This window comes from Pelophylax lessonae (genome assembly GCF_965119305.1).
Source record: "Pelophylax lessonae genome assembly, chromosome: 12".
Classification (NCBI taxonomy): domain Eukaryota; kingdom Metazoa; phylum Chordata; class Amphibia; order Anura; family Ranidae; genus Pelophylax; species Pelophylax lessonae.
In genome coordinates this window covers 45,046,308-45,062,286 of record NC_138779.1, presented here as the reverse complement: position 1 = coordinate 45,062,286, position 15,979 = coordinate 45,046,308, and the positions used below count along the sequence as shown (strand labels likewise).

General features: G+C 45.3%; 1 protein-coding gene across 2 annotated transcripts in view; it reads right to left on the bottom strand.

Moving 5' to 3' along the window:
- Positions 1–4,441: 4,441 nt before the first annotated feature.
- The window catches only part of SNX19 (sorting nexin 19), a 90,746-nt gene continuing 79,208 nt past the window's right edge, over positions 4,442–15,979 (bottom strand). Inside the window, exons 9-13 of one of the 2 annotated variants that reach the window (XR_014226014.1) lie at positions 11,530–11,659; positions 8,476–8,660; positions 6,982–7,069; positions 5,670–6,306; positions 4,442–4,460 (exon numbers count right to left, since the gene is read on the bottom strand). Coding sequence is in view for 1 of the 2 variants with exons in the window: in XM_082273858.1 (XP_082129984.1) it covers positions 6,243–6,306; positions 6,982–7,069; positions 8,476–8,660; positions 11,530–11,659 (467 nt within the window). In the remaining variant the exon portion in view is untranslated. Of the gene's footprint in view, positions 4,461–5,558; positions 6,307–6,981; positions 7,070–8,475; positions 8,661–11,529; positions 11,660–15,979 lie in introns of those variants that run through there. The other variant, XM_082273858.1, reaches the window with a different exon arrangement.

Below are 15,979 nucleotides of genomic sequence, written 5' to 3'. Positions count from 1 at the left end.
TGCATTAGCACTGAGAACATGGCGCAGTGTTTGGGACCTCAGGATCTCACTACCCATTACTAGCGTCATGCATGACTGGTGATTGTGTTTTATTATATCATGTTTTGTTGCCCAGGTTGGTTGCAGATAGGGGGTTGCAGAGTCAACAGGTCCTGAAGCTATTTTCTCATGACATTTATCCCAGATCACTGTGATATCACAGATTGCTGTGGTGGTATCTGAAGGTTAGTGATGGAGGTTATATACACTAAAATTTAGAGAAAATATTGGTCTCGGCTGAGATATTACAAGACCAACATTCCAGACACAATCCATGACCAGAACACTTCAGAAGGGAAGACCACCAAATGATGAAAAGTGGAACTTTACCCCATAGGAGCCAGAAAGCCCATAAGGCCCACATAAAAATTAGAAGTTGCAGTGTAAAATTATTGTGGAAGACAACCTGGCAAAAAATAAAATAGTGAAAAAAAGAACATGTATTTTAGATTAAATAGAAAGGGGGAAGGGTCCAATCCTCTAATTTCAGTGTTAGATTTAGAAGATTTTTATTACCATGACATTCTTTGTTGCATAGAAGCTCTGGATCCACTGTGATCACACCACCAATATTCAACTTCTACATCCATTTGGAATCTTTACATTTTTTAAACATTTGATTTATGATATATTTTATTAGTTTCATGTTTATACTTTATCTTTCATTTATTTTTTATATTTATCAGATTGTCTTTATCAAACCTTTGCAATTTCATAAAAGCAGCATGTTCTTCTTTTGTACAGCTACTGCTTGCAATAAGCCTATGTTTGTCCATCCAGTAATATTCCAGATTCCCTTTTAACGCAAACAGCCACATACTGTATAACCTGCTTATGGAGTTTGAATGTTCTCCGGATACTCCGATTTCCTCCCACACTCCAAAGACAGGCTGGTAGGGTAATTGGCTCCAGTCTAAATTAGCCCTAGAATGTGTATGTAGGAATGTAAAGTTAGGGACCTTAGATTGGAAGCGCCTTAAGGACAGGGAGTGATGTAAACGTACTATATATATATATATATATATATATATATATATATATATATATATATATATATATATATATATATATATATACATACATACATACATACATACATACATACATACATACATACATACATATATTATATATATATATACATACATTATATATATACACATACATACATACACACATATATATATACACATGTATATGTAAAGTGCTGCATAGATTGTCAGCGCTATATAAATACCTGTAATAAATAAATAAAATATAACAAATGCAAGCAATTGGGTGTGGATTAGTTTGCTCATATATCAAAAGCTAATCCAGTTGGTAGTAGGCCACACCCCCTGAGGTCATACACGGAAAGAAAGTCGTCAGTGAATACGTGGCCTGGCGTCCTGTGTATGGCATACGGTCACTCTCTAGATGTACAAAGCTGGTAAAAACATCCCCAAAAAGACTTGCAGCTGTAATTGCAGTGAAAGGGGGTTCTACAAAGTATTGACGCAGGGGGGTGAATACAAATGCACCCCACACTTTTCACATATTTGTAAAAAAATTTGAAAACCATTTATCATTTTCCTTCCGCTTCACAATGATGTGCCACTTTTTGTGTTGGTCTATCACATAAAATCCCAATAAAATACATTTATGTTTTTGGTTGCAAGATGACAAAATGTGGAAACTTTCAAGGGGTATGAATACTTTTTCAAGTAACTGTAAATGTGTTTAAAAATGGATATTTATGTATACAGTAAGAAGTACATGTTTATTACCCATTGTTACTGTTACCCCACTGTTGGGATGATCATAGGTTTTATTACAACAATAAAATTGGTGAGAATGGACGCAGAAGGTCACTCCAGGAAGAATAGGGGACTCTTTTAGGCCTTTATGTGACTTAGCGGTGGAAATATTAGACAACAGCCATCCTGAGCTGCCACACAATTTATCGTCTCGTCTTCACAAGAGGCGGAGAGTGAATTGGCGCTTTCCTTGTCGCTAAGCTTTTCTTTTGCCTGCCCTCTAATCCTCCGTCTATGTAAAGGATTACTCCACTTATTAAACGTCTTAATCCAGCTCCAGTTACTTAGCAGAACTCTCTCAATATTTGTAGAAGTAAAAGGGAGGTGAAAAGTTTGTTTGCAGAAGGGGCCCTGGAGAAAAGCCCCGAGCTCCGATGGACTGGGGGGGGGGGGGGGATTAATAAATGTTCCCAAAGAGTCAACAGACGGGAAATGAAGACAGGAGACAAAAGGAGAGGAGTGGAGAAACAACATGTTAATCCTGGGAGAGAGCGCTCTGACATTTACCATTCCGGCTCAGAATGGAGTCGAGTGGATGATAGGCAGCTGACGGCCCTCTGGTTTCCGCACAACCGCCGCTGGCGCTGAGAACACGGCGCAGTGTAAACAGGCCCTGAAGCTGTTTTATCATGACATTTATCCCAGATCATTGTGATATTATGGAGTGCCGTGGTGGTATCTGAAGGCTGGTGATCGAGGTTACATTCTGATTAGGAGCGGGTCAGGCTCAGTATATAGGGGTTGATATTATGGAGTGCCGTGGTGGTATCTGAAGGCTGGTGATCGAGGTTACATTCCTATTAGGAGTGGGTCAGGCTCAGTATATAGGGGTTGATATTATGGAGTGCCGTGGTGGTATCTGAAGGTTGGTGATCAAGGTTACATTCTGATTAGGAGCGGGTCAGGCTCAGTATATAGGGGTTGATATTATGGAGTGCCGCGGTGGTATCTGAAGGTTGGGGATAGAGGTTACATTCTGATTAGGAGCGGGTCAGGCTCAGTATATAGGGGTTGAGTCAGGGATCAGGTTTAGGGCTAGATTCACTAATTCTTCGTTCCCATTGAGCGGAACGGTTCGGGTCGGTACAGTTTGGAAGGGTTAGAATGGTCCAGGCCTATTCAGGGTGAGCGTTTCCACTGCAAGTCGGACCACTAGGGGCCATGCAGGGTTTACACCAAATGTGCTGTTTGTTTTTCCCTTTCGTTTGACGTGAGCATTGATGTTTTCCTGTCCACCCATAAGTGGAATGTATCGTGTGACGCCAGTAGCTCCGCCTTAACCGTACCGTACCATTTCCTATGGCCCTACATCTGAAGGAGGACCAGGAATGGTGCGGTTTGGTTCGGTTGTATGGGCCACTTTCATAATGTAAACACTCAAAATAGCGTACCGTACCGACCTGAACCGAACCGATCCGCTCAGTGGAAACGAGATATAAGTCACTCTTCTAATCCCAAGTCTGAAAAGTGAATATTTAATCAAATCTTTTACAACTGAAAATCTGTGGTGCTGAAATTCCTACACTGTCCAATTTTCAGACACCAGAAATGAATGTACGGAGTTTTGAATATCTGAAATCTGAACTCCAGCCTTCCCTTCAGTCTTGCACAGTTGTACGGGATCCTCCTGTACTGAAATTACTGATTTCACTGCACACTGTGAGCTTCTCACAATGTGCATAAAGAAACAGAAACAGGGATTGCAGGTTGACCATAATTTACTAAATAAAATAATAAGAAAATAAAAATTAAAATAGTAAGTAAAACCAGACATAATAATAATAAATAATAATAAAACAAATTAATTGTAACACAATACAGCAGCTGGTACCTGCACAAACCAACCAGGATCATACATATAGTTCTAGGTGTGACAAGGAATGTGAGTGTGGTGGCCCTCCAATGCCGTACAGAGCTCAGTGTTTCATAATTCAGCACTGCTCGATGTTCTATCACAGCTGTGGAGTGACACGGAATGTGAAAGTGGTGGCCCCTGGTGCAGTACAGAGCTCCATGCTCATATTTTAGAACTGCTTGGTGTCGTATCATGGCTGAGATATGAACTGTGAGTATGGTGGCTCCGGTGCTGTACAGAGCTCTGTGTTGCATCCCGGCTGTGGAATGTGAGTGTGGTGACCCTGGTGCCATACAGAGCTCTGTGTTGGGCTATGGCTGGGAAGTAACATGGAATGTAAGTGTGGTGACCCCGGAGCTGTACAGAGCTGTTTTGCATCGTGGCTGGGGAGTGACACAGAATGTGAGTGTAGTGGCCCCGTTGCTGTACAGAGCTCTGTGTTAGGCCATGGCTGTGGAGTGACACGCAATGTGAGTTTGGTGACCCCAGTGCCGTACAGAGCTCTGTGTTGGGCCATGGCTGTGAAGAGACACAGAATGTGAGTGTGGTGGCCCCCTGGTGCCATACAGAGCTCCACTTCCCATATCCCAGCACTGCTCTGTGCCAAGGCTGCAGAGTGACATGAAATGTGAGTGTGGTGGCCCCGGTGCTGTACAGAGCTCTGTGTTGCGCCATGGCTGGGGAGTGACACGCAATGTGAGTGTGGTCACCCCAGTGCCATACAGAGCTCTGTGTTAGGCTATGGCTGGGAAGTGACATGGAATGTAAGTCTGCTAACCCCAGTGCTGTACAGAGCTCTGTGTTGCGTCACAGTTGTGGAGTGACACGTAATGTGAGTGTGTTGACCCCGGTGCTGTACAGAGCTCTGTGTTGGGCTATGGCTGGGGAGTGACACGGAATGCGAGTGTGGTGACTCCGGTGCTGTACAGAGCTCTGTGTTGTGCCACGGCTGGGGAGTGACACGGAATGTGAGTGTGGTGACCCCGGTGCTGTACAGAGCCCTGTATTGCGCTACGGCTGGGGAGGGAACCGGAAGGGGAATGTGGTGACCTGGTGCTGTACAGAGCTCTGTGTTGCGCCATGGCTGGGGAGTGACACGGAATGTGAGTGTGTTGACCCCGATGCTGTACAGAGCTCTGTGTTGTGCCACGGCTGGGGAGTGACACGGAATGTGAGTGTGTTGACCCCGATGCTGTACAGAGCTCTGTGTTGTGCCACGGCTGGGGAGTGACACGGAATGTGAGTGTGGTGACCCTGGTGCTGTATAGAGCTCTGTGTTGCGCTATGGCTGGGGAGTGACACGGAATGTGAGTGTGTTGACCCCGATGCTGTACAGAGCTCTGTGTTGCGCTATGGCTGGGCAGTGACACGGAATGTGAGTGTGTTGACCCCGGTGCTGTACAGAGCTCTGTGTTGCGCCATGGCTGGGGAGGGACACAGAATGCAAGTGTGGTGACCCCAGTGCTGTAAAGAGCTCTGTGTTGCGCCATGGCTGGGGAGTGACACGGAATGCGAGTGTGGTGACTCCGGAGCCGTACAGAGCTCTGTGTTGGGCTATGGCTGGGGAGTGACACAAATGTGAATGTGGTGACGCCGGTGCTGTACAGAGCCCTGTATTGCGCTACGGCTGGGGAGGGACCCGGAAGGGGAATGTGGTGACCCGGTGCTGTACAGAGCTCTGTGTTGCGCCATGGCTGGGGTGTGACACGAAATGTGAGTGTGGTGGCTCCGGAGCCGTACAGAGCTCTGTGTTGCGCCATGGCTGGGCAGTGACACGGAATGTGAGTGTGTTGACCCCGGTGCTGTACAGAGCTCGGTGTTGTGCTACGGCTGGGGAGGGACCCGGAAGGGGAGTGTGGTGACCCAGGGCTGTACAGAGCTCTGTGTTGCGCCATGGCTGGGGAGGGACACAGAATGTGAGTGTGGTGACCCCGGTGCTGTACAGAGCTCTGTGTTGTGTCACTGCACGGAATGTGAACGTGGTGGCCCCTGGTGCAATATAGAGCTCCATGCCTCAATATCCCAGCACTGCTCTGTGCCATGACATGAAATGCGAGTGTGGTGACCCCGGTGCTGTACAGAGCTCCATGTCTCATATCCTTGCTGCTGTGTCATCTTCCAGTGTACAGACTTCCATGCTACATTTCAGAGGGCAGATCCGCCCCACATATGAAGATCTGTGTCTGTGTTGTCCATACAGGTGAAGAAATACTTGACATCTCAGTGTGATACGTGCGCTATATACAAACAAAGCCTGTGCACATTTCATGTACAATACAAGACATCTACAAGTGGACAATGACCAGTGAACACGTGAATTCCCGTGTACAATCAAAATAAAATGTTGAACATTCAAAACCTCCCTCAGAGATTCCATAGGGTGTCTGGAGAGTGCAGGCAATGAAAGAGTGCGGATGACCCTGCAATCTCCCCCACCACTAGAGGGCGATGTGAGGAAGGTAATTAACCCTCATTTACCCAGGATGAAAATGACTCCTTCCAGCTGTGCGGGATCCAATGACCACATTCTGGTCTGTACTGGATGAAGTCTTCTATGAGGCTGGTGCGGCAGTCAGACTCTCCAGGAGGATGTCCCATATGCAGTACAGCAAATGCCTGCAAAGACAGAGAGCAACACCCCGAGCGTTTGTTATGGGTACAGACAGAACAGAGTCCCTGACTGCAGAAATCTCTCAGAACAAGTATTCAGTGGCAGCTTCTATCTTTACTAAAATCACACCCAGTACAGTACTGAGGAACACGGCATCCCCGGCAGCCCGCTAGATAAACAGCACCCTGTACAATGATTTAGCAACAACCAACCTACTACTGCAGCACACAAAGAATTTTGCTGGCGAGTCTATATTGGGGTAATTACCAGAAACTGATCTCAAGCTTTGTGTGGTTTCAGCAGTGAGTCAGTTACAATTACAAACTGCATGCTGTTATGGCTGATCAGAGGAGGAGCCCCATGATTAAGCTCCAAGGAGCGGAGCAAAACGCGTTGGCAGCATGGCCTGGAGTACGAGCTAAAGCATGCCATTCATCTCACTTCATGAGTATGGGTCTGCTTTATGATGTGCAGCTCATGGATCTTTTTCTTATACGTTTTTTTAACACAACTGTAGATTCCCTTTAAGTTGATCAGAGATCATTTATATCACAATTGTATCCCGGTGTACAGGTGATTTTAGCTCCTCCCCATTTTTACTTCCTTATATAAACAAGTAATTGTTTTCTCTTTTTAGAATGTGGACAATGATGATGTCATACACTGAACAGGGCACTTACCTGTTAATGGGAGGGTGCTGCAGTGAATCCAGAATAGACTTCCATGACTGGTGACACTTCTGGGCTCCCAGCATCTCCTGGACCAGATCTGTAAACAATCAGATAGATCAGTGGCACCCCAAAATCTGTGAACCACCAGAGAGAAAAGATCAGTGACACCCCCAGATCTGTGAACCCCCAGAGACAAGAGATCAGTGACACCCCAAGACTGATCTGTGAGCCCCAGAGAAGAGATCACTGTTACCCCCAGACCGATCTGTGAGCCCCCAGAGGGAAGAGATCAGTGACACCCCCAGACTAATCTGTGAGCCCCCAAGAAGAGATCAAGGTTACCCCCAGACCGATCTGTGCGCCCCCAGAGGGAAGAGATCAGTGACACCCCCCAGACTGATCTGTGAGCCCCAGAGAAGAGATCAGTGACACCCCCAGACCGATCTGTGCGCCCCCAGAGGGAAGAGATCAGTGACACCCCCCAGACTGATCTGTGAGCCCCAGAGAAGAGATCAATGTTACCCCCAGACCGATCTGTGCGCCCCCAGAGGGAAGAGATCAGTGACACCCCCCAGACTGATCTGTGAGCCCCAGAGAAGAGATCAGTGACACACCCAGACCGATCTGTGCGCCCCCAAGAAGAGATCAAGGTTACCCCCAGACCGATCTGTGAGCCCCCAGAGGGAAGAGATCAGTGACACCCCCAAACTGATCTGTGAGCCCCAGAGAAGAGATCAATGTTACCCCCAGACAGATCTGTGAGCCCCAGAGAAGAGATCAGTGACACCCCAGACTGATCTGTGAGCCATAGAGAGAAGAGATCAGTGACAACCCAGACTGATCGGTGAGCCCTCAGAGAGAAGAAATCTGTGACAACCCCAATCTCATCTGTGAGCCCCCACAGAGAAGAGATCAATGTTACCCCCAGACCGATCTGTGAGCCCCCATAGAGAAGAGATCAATGTTACACCAAGACCGATCTGTGAGCCCCCAGAGGGAAGAGATCAGTGACAACCCCAATCTGGTCTATGAGCCATAGAGAGAAGAGATCAGTGACACCCCAGACTGATCTGTGAGCCCCAAAGAGAGAAGAAATCTGTGACAACCCCAATCTCATCTGTGAGCCCAAGAGAGACGAGATCAGTGACACCCCAGACTTATCTGTGAGCCCCCAGAGAGAAGAGATCAGTGACAACCCCAATCTGATCTATGAGCCAAAGAGAGAAGAATTCTGTGACAAACCCAATCTCATCTGTGAGCCCAAGAGAGAAGAGATCAGTGGTTACTCCCTGGATTGATCATGGAACCCCCCAAAAAAAGGGATCAGTGACACCATGTGAACTGATCTGAGAACCCCCAGAGAGAAGAGATCAGTGACAATCCCAGGTTGATCTGTGAGCCCCCAGAGAAAAGAGATCAGTGACACCCCAATCTCGCTCCGGTGAAACTCATATTGGATATGTGGGTGCATCTGCAGGTTTATTACCCAACCCCTATACTCACCTGGTATAATCGCCTTGAGACTTTGCAGGGCCTGATTGTAAGCTGCCTCCCTCTGTGCCTGTGTCCTCAGTGGTCGTGGCTGAGTGCGCAGGGCCCCTCCAGGCCATATTGCTTGTTGTAGTAAGCGCAGATATAATGCCCATCGCTGCATACAGGTGATGTTGTCCACCTGAACCTCCAGCCATCTGCAGGGAGAAGCAGAAACCCTCTTTATATTCAGGATTCCTTGTTCTGCATACATAAAGTACACAGGGAATGTACAACATTTACCTTGACACTAACTTCTTGTATGCATGGTATTTACCCCTTATGTAGAGATCTAAAGTCCTGATACTGTTGCTGGGTGCCACCAACTTGGATGTGATGTCACAAGCCCCTGGCCAACTCAGAGCTGTCACTCTATATTATTCTGCTTTACTCCTCCCCCAGCAGCTATATAAAGGGTTATGTAGGGAGGGAGGGGCGGAGGAGCTGGGCCAGTACAGACTGTAATTAGACACTCAGGGTTATGACATGCAAGGGAGCTGTGCTGGGGAATTGACTCTTTTCTGGGGAATTGTCACTTTTTCTAGCAAGCGCAAAGACATATTGCAAGTGAATAGCAATTGTTTATGGAAATAAATGCTGCAAGTGGGCATATGAGATACTTAATATTTCTGTGCTTTTACCGGCTATTTATTTTTATTTTTTTAAAGAAATAGAACTGGGGGGCAACAAGAGGGATTTTAATGGTACCGTCACCAGACAGGTAATCAGACCAAGAGACGTATAAAGAATATATCAAAATTTTATTACATACAAAATCAACACATTATACAAAAAGCACAAATATATTTAAGCACATTAAAAATGTTGATATATTCTTTAGATGTCTCTTGGTCTGATTACCGGTCTGGTGACGGTGCCATAAAAATCCCTCTTGTTGCCCCCCAGTTCTTTTTCTTTCATGTTCATATTTGGGATGTAGGTACCTTTTTATTTTTAGTTAATACTTACATATTATCGCCTGAAGCCAATTATTCTTGCTATTTTATTTTTTTTTTTGGGTGACAGGGTCTCTTTAACCCAGAGCAAACCTTTGACCACACTTAGATCTTATGGTAATTATCTGTCCTAAGAAAAAAGAGAGAGCGCACAGCCGCCCTAACATAACACCGTTTATTAAAATTAACCACTTAAGCCCCGGAAGATTTTACCCCCATTCCGACCAGGGGGTATTTTGCGATTCGGCACTGCGTGACTTTAACGGACAATTGCGCGGTCGTGCGACGCTGTACCTAAACGAATTTGGCGTCCTTTTTTTCCCACAAACAGAGCTTTCTTTTGGTGGTATTTGATCACCTGTGCGATTTTTTGATCACGCGCTATAAACAAAAAAAGAGCGTCAATTTTGCAAAAATAGCAATATTTTTCACATTTTTTTATATGAAATTCCCCAAAAAAAAATTTAAAAATCAAAATTTTTTTACTTTTTCGGCCAATTTGTTTTATGCTACCTATGTTTGGTAAAAAAAAAATCGCAAAAAGCGTATTTTGATTGGTTTGCGCAAAAGTTAATCGCGTTTACTAACAAAGGGAAAGATTTCTGTCATTTTTGTTGTTTTTTTTTTTAACGTGTAATGGCGGCGATCTGCGATTTTTTTGCGGTACTGCGACATTGGGGCGGACAGATCGGACCCTTGACTGACATTTTTGACACTTTTGGGGTTACCAGTGACATTTCTACAGTAATCAGTGCTATATATATGCACTGTTACTGTAAAAATACACTGGTAGTGAAGGGGTTAACTTTATTTGGGAGGGAGGGGCTGTGTGTATCCCTAGGGGCGTGCTTTCTACTGTGATTGGCTGGGGCTTGAGCTGTATGGACACTGATCAACGGATCTACATACTAGATCCGAGTGATCAGTATCCTAACAGCAAGGAGAATGACAGGCAGCTTGTTTACACAAGCTGCCTGACATTCTCCCTCTCCCCCGCCGATCGCCGAGTGACCGGCGGACATCGGGTCCGCCGTGACCACGCGGGAGCGCGCCTCCGGGGGCGCGCGCTCGCTCCCTAGACCCTCACAAGCTAGTGACGTAGCCCTACGTCACTTTGCCTGTGAGGGGCTGACTGCCGACGTAGATCGGCGTTAGGCATTCGGCAAGTGGTTAAAGCAAAGCCGTGAAAAGTTAACTCACATAAGCAGATGAATGTCACGCAGTAAAGATCGGTTCAATGTATCCCCATGGAGAAAGCAACTCTCTCCTGAGAGTCCCGCATACCCGCTCGTACTCCACTCGCTTACAGCCTCCTCCTGACCGAGACTTCCGGAGATGGTAACTTCCGTCTCTAGGTGAGCTGGACCTGAAGAAGGAGGCCATGCTTCCGAAACGCGTAGTCATAGCAACCAGACCAAGTGTCACGTCAGGAGGTTCTTTCCCTTTGTATCGGGTCTGCCCGTGCTCTCTGTGAGGTTTCCATTCGCATTACATGACGCTTGTGCGGCGCCCGGCTGGTTCGGGCAAAGGCGCACTTCGGCCAGCTCACCTAGAGATGGAAGTTACCATCTCTGGAAGTCTCGGTCAGGAGGAGGCTGTAAGCGAGTGGAGTACAAGCCGGTATGCGGGACTCTCAGGAGAGAGTTGCTTTCTCCCTGGGGATACATTGAACCGATCTTTACTGTGTGACATTCATCTGCTTATGTGAGTGTAACTTTTCATGGCTTTGCTTTAACTCTAATAAACGGTGTTATGCTAGGGCGGCTGTGCCCTCTCTCTTTTTTCTTTGTACAGTTTATGGTCCACCACCCAGTGGAGGGTTAGGTGAGCTGCAACGCCCCACCCATTTCTATCACCATTAGTTTCTTTCAAAGGAATCACCAGCCTGGGAATTCAAGTTTAGGATCTGCGCATGGACTGGTAAAGTTTTTCTAGTTTGTAATTATCTGTCCTGCAGCACCATCTTGTGGTGAAAATGTGAATGACAGTTATGAGATGAACAAAGAAATGTGCAGATTGCTTCACATTCTAGACGCAGCGAGCTACAGACGTCTGTCAGGTGGGATCTCACCTTTGGATGAGGCTTCCGCACAGCAGATGGGTGACTTTCTGCATGTTGTCTGTGCACAGCCAGCTCCACTGTTCTCTCATCACCAGCCACAGCACTTCCAGCGCCACTGCGGAGAGATTGCCATCCAAACCTGTACAACACACCCAACAAATGAGTCACGCAATGTGATAATATTCAATACCGGACACTTTCACCCTCTTCCCACCCAGGCCAATTTTCAGCTTTGGTCGCTGTCACACTCTGAGGCTCCTTTCACATCTAGGTGTCCAAGATCGCGGGCGGATCCCAAATTACAGCAAATCACAGGACGCCGGGTGGCCCCCCAATCGCGGCGAGTTCCTGTACTTATTTTGGGAGACAGATGCCCCCACGATTCTGTTTGCGCAATTTTACCGCGATTGGTCAGGTGACAATCGCTGCAAAATCACACCGTGATTGGGGATGCCATTGGAAGTATCGAGTAACGGGTGTCCCGCGATTTTCCGTGATTCGGGATCTGCCCTCGATCCGGGCACCTAGATCTGAACAGAGCCTTAAAGCAGAGCTCCACCCAAAAGGGGAAGTTCCGCTTTAGAGACTCGTCCCCCGCTCCTCTTGCACAATTGACACTTCTAAGGATGGGGGGGGGGGGAGCAGGTACCCCGATTTTGACAGGTACCTGCTCCCCACTTCTGTTCTGTTCCCAGTGCCGGGGCGCTCAGCAGAGATGTATAATAACTAAGTAGAACTACTTCACTACTGTACTTAAGTACCGAAAGGCGGTATCTGTACTTTCCTGGAGTAGAATTTTTTTCTCCTACTTCCACTTTTACTTCACTACATTTTTTCAATGAATACAATACTTCTACTCCAATTTTTTTTTTTTGTGCTGCATAGTTACTCGTTACAATTATAAAAATTACCACTGCCAGAACAGTAGATGGCAGGTTTCATGAAGCTCAAAACATGTGTATTATCAGTGCATACGAAAATAAAAGCTACTGTATGTATAAATAAAAGCTGCATTTGAAATAATAAAAGACAATATGATGTTCAAACTTTTGACTTCTCTCTTTAATAACTACATAACACAGTACTTGTACTTTTACTTTCAGTACTTGAGTAGCAAAATTTTTAAAAAAACTACTTGCAATACTTAAGTACAAAAAATGTTGAATACTTTAGTACTTCTACTCAAGTCACTTTTTGATCGAGCACTTCCACTTCTACTCAAGTATGGGTTTCGAGTACTTTATACAACTCTGGCGCTCAGAAACTGAAGTTCTCCTCCTGCCCTCCCCCCTGCAGTCTTCTGGGACAATGACAGGTCCCAGAATACTGGATCCACCATTCACAATGTGCAGCATGACTCGCCTAGAGTGAAAATGCTGGCACCGCCGAGGGAGGACAGAGGGTGAAGACGGCTGGGCTGAATGCACCACTGGATCCGGGACAGGGGAGTGGCTGTTTTTTAAAAGTCATCATCAACAGTTTTTGTAGCTGCTGACTTTTATTTTTTTTGACAGGTGGCTGGAACTCCTCTTCAATGACATTTGCACGGTCATGCAACACTGTACCCATATGACATTTTTATCATTTTCTTTCACACAAATAGAACTTTCTTTTGGTAAAGTTTATTCACCACTGGGGTTTAATTTTTTTGCTAAACAAAAAAAAGACAAAACCTTTTTTGGAAAAAAAAGTTTTTCCTAAATTGTTATAAAATCTTGCAAATAAATAATCTTTCTTCATAATTTTAGGCCAAATTGTATTCCGATACATTTCTTTGGTGAAAATAACCCAAATCAGTGTATATTATTTAGTCTGTAGGAAAGTTATAAAGTCCACAAAATATGGTATATATCAGAAAATTGATCAATCCTGATGTTCTGCGGGCCTATCTCATTTATTGAGGCCCGAAAATGCCAGGACAGCACAAATGACCCCTTTTTTGGAAAGTAGACAGTCCAGTGTATTTAGTAAGAGGCATGGTGAGTTTTTTGAAGTTGTAATTTTTTGTCACAATTTTTTGAAATATAAAGTTTTTTTTTTTTTGTTTTTCTGTCACCAGTGCAGCACAGTGTGATATAACTGGTGTGGTTGTGATCAGGGACACTGGCTGGAGACAGTATGTAAAAATAAATAAATAAAAAAAAATTTCTAAAAATTTTTAGAAAGGTTCACGATTTTTTATTTTTTTTACATACTGTCACCAGTGCAGCACATCAAGTAACTTGCATGGTGGTGATCAAGGACACCGACTGATAACCATATGTAAAAAAAAATACAACAAAAAAAGTTTGAAAAATATTTATTTTCCTTTTTTATTACATTATTTTTCTTTTCTTTTTTTTTTTTTTAACATAGTAACACTGTACTACTCTCTGGAGGTGATTTTCTTTCTTTTTTATTTATATAAACAACCATTTTTTTCTAAATGAAATCCATTAATTCGATGTGTACTATTGTGATTAGCTGTGATTGACCACAGCTAATCACATGGTACGGATGGACTGTGATTGGCCCTGTCTGTACCATGTGATCAATGTGACCAATCACAGACATCATCACAATAGTACACAATAAATGGCATGGATGAAAGCCATATTGGTCATGTGATCTGCTGTGACTTGTCAAAGTGATCACATGGTACCAGAACTGCTGTGTCTGATAGACACAGTGGGTGACAGATCGTGGCGCAGCATGGCCCGTAGGGCACCATCCTGGGAGGACATCATATGACATCCACCTAGAACTGGAGAGTTCCCGCCCGGCCGTCATTATAGGCCCAGCGGGAAGCAGTTAAAGCAAACCTATGATTAGCATAAGCTGTGCAAACTTAAAGCTGAGTCCCAGTGTACATTACTGTGGTGCGGGAAACTGTATGTGATTTGTACAGGAGTCGCACCACATTCTTGTTCAAATCATATATGCCATTTTATTGCAACGCAATACAAAATGAATGGCTCAAATCGCACCAGATGGAAGCTGCAGGCACCTTTTTTTTTCTGCACCGGAATCCGATCACATCCATGCCATCCGATTCAGCCAATCGCACTGCATTCTGGAAACCATTTTTTGGGTGTCATTAACATTGGTACCCATCGCAGTTCGCAGGAACACAGTGCGTTGAGATGTAGTGCAGGAACTGCATCGAAATTGCTGGGAGTCCCGCACCGCATCAGTGTGAAGCGGCAACCTATCCCCTCTTAAAAACAAATTCTAAACAGGAATCGCTTTTCAGAGGAGCAGTGGGATTAGACCAGGGATATGCAAGCTGTGGCCCTCCAGATGTTGCAGAACTACAAGTCCCATGATGCATAGCAAGAGTCTGACAGCCACAAGCATGACACCCAGAGGCAGAGGCATGATGGGACTTGTAGTTTTGCAACAGCTGGAGGGCCGCAGTTTGAAAATCCCTGGTTTAGACCATGAGTGTCCAACCTGCGACCCTCCTAGCTGTTGCGGAACTGCAAGTCCCATCATGCTTCTGCCTTTGGGAGTCATGCTTGCAACAACTGTTAGCCTTGCAATGCCTCATGGGACTTTCCTTACAATGCCTCATGGGTTATGTAGTCCAGCAACAGCTGGAGGGCCGCAGGTTGGACACCCGTGGCTTAGACACACATCTAAATCCACCCCCTAACCTGCCTGACAATTAAGTACATCGGTAGATGAATTTACTGATAACTAAAACATTTCCTTAAAGCATAGCTCAACCCAAAAGGGGAAGCTCCGCTTGTTCGTACCCTTCCCCCCCTCTACTTCCACATTTAGCACTTTTTGGGGGGGGGGGGGAGCCGGTACCTGGTTTTGACAGGTACCCGCTCCCACTTCCTGGTAAGATCACCGTCATGTCCGGCCCTCCTCCTTCCCCCTCTGCCTTCTAGGACCGGTGTGTCTCCCAAAAGACAGCAGGACCAGTCAGAATGCGCAGCGAGACTCGCACATGCGCAGTAGGAAATGGGCTGTGCAGTATGAAGGCTTCACTGCCAGCTTAATAGGTATGTGAAACTCTCACAATATCCCTATGATAGGAAACAATAACCAAAACAGACAACAAACACCAATATAGCCAACCTAGGCTACTTAAATGTATAAAAAAAAAAAAAAAAAAGGTAGTGCGCTGTAAATCTGATAATGTGCATATAGCAATATAAAATCATGTGAAAAAAGACTAGATGATGAAATACGTTACATCCACGAGCACCGAGCTCGTCCACACATCTCTTCCAGTAAGCCTGTGCCCTACGCGTTACGTCACAATACGTGACTTCATCAGGGATCAGAGGTGTTATTTCACTGAAGATTTACACATATTTTGAGTTGAAGTCACCTTATGATTGCACTGAAGATCAATGCATATATCGGTTTGGATTCACTATTTTAGGTCCTTAGTGTTTGTCACATGGTGAAGGACACGTTTTCACTCATGATTATATGCATATTATTTCTATGTATATTTTTAAGT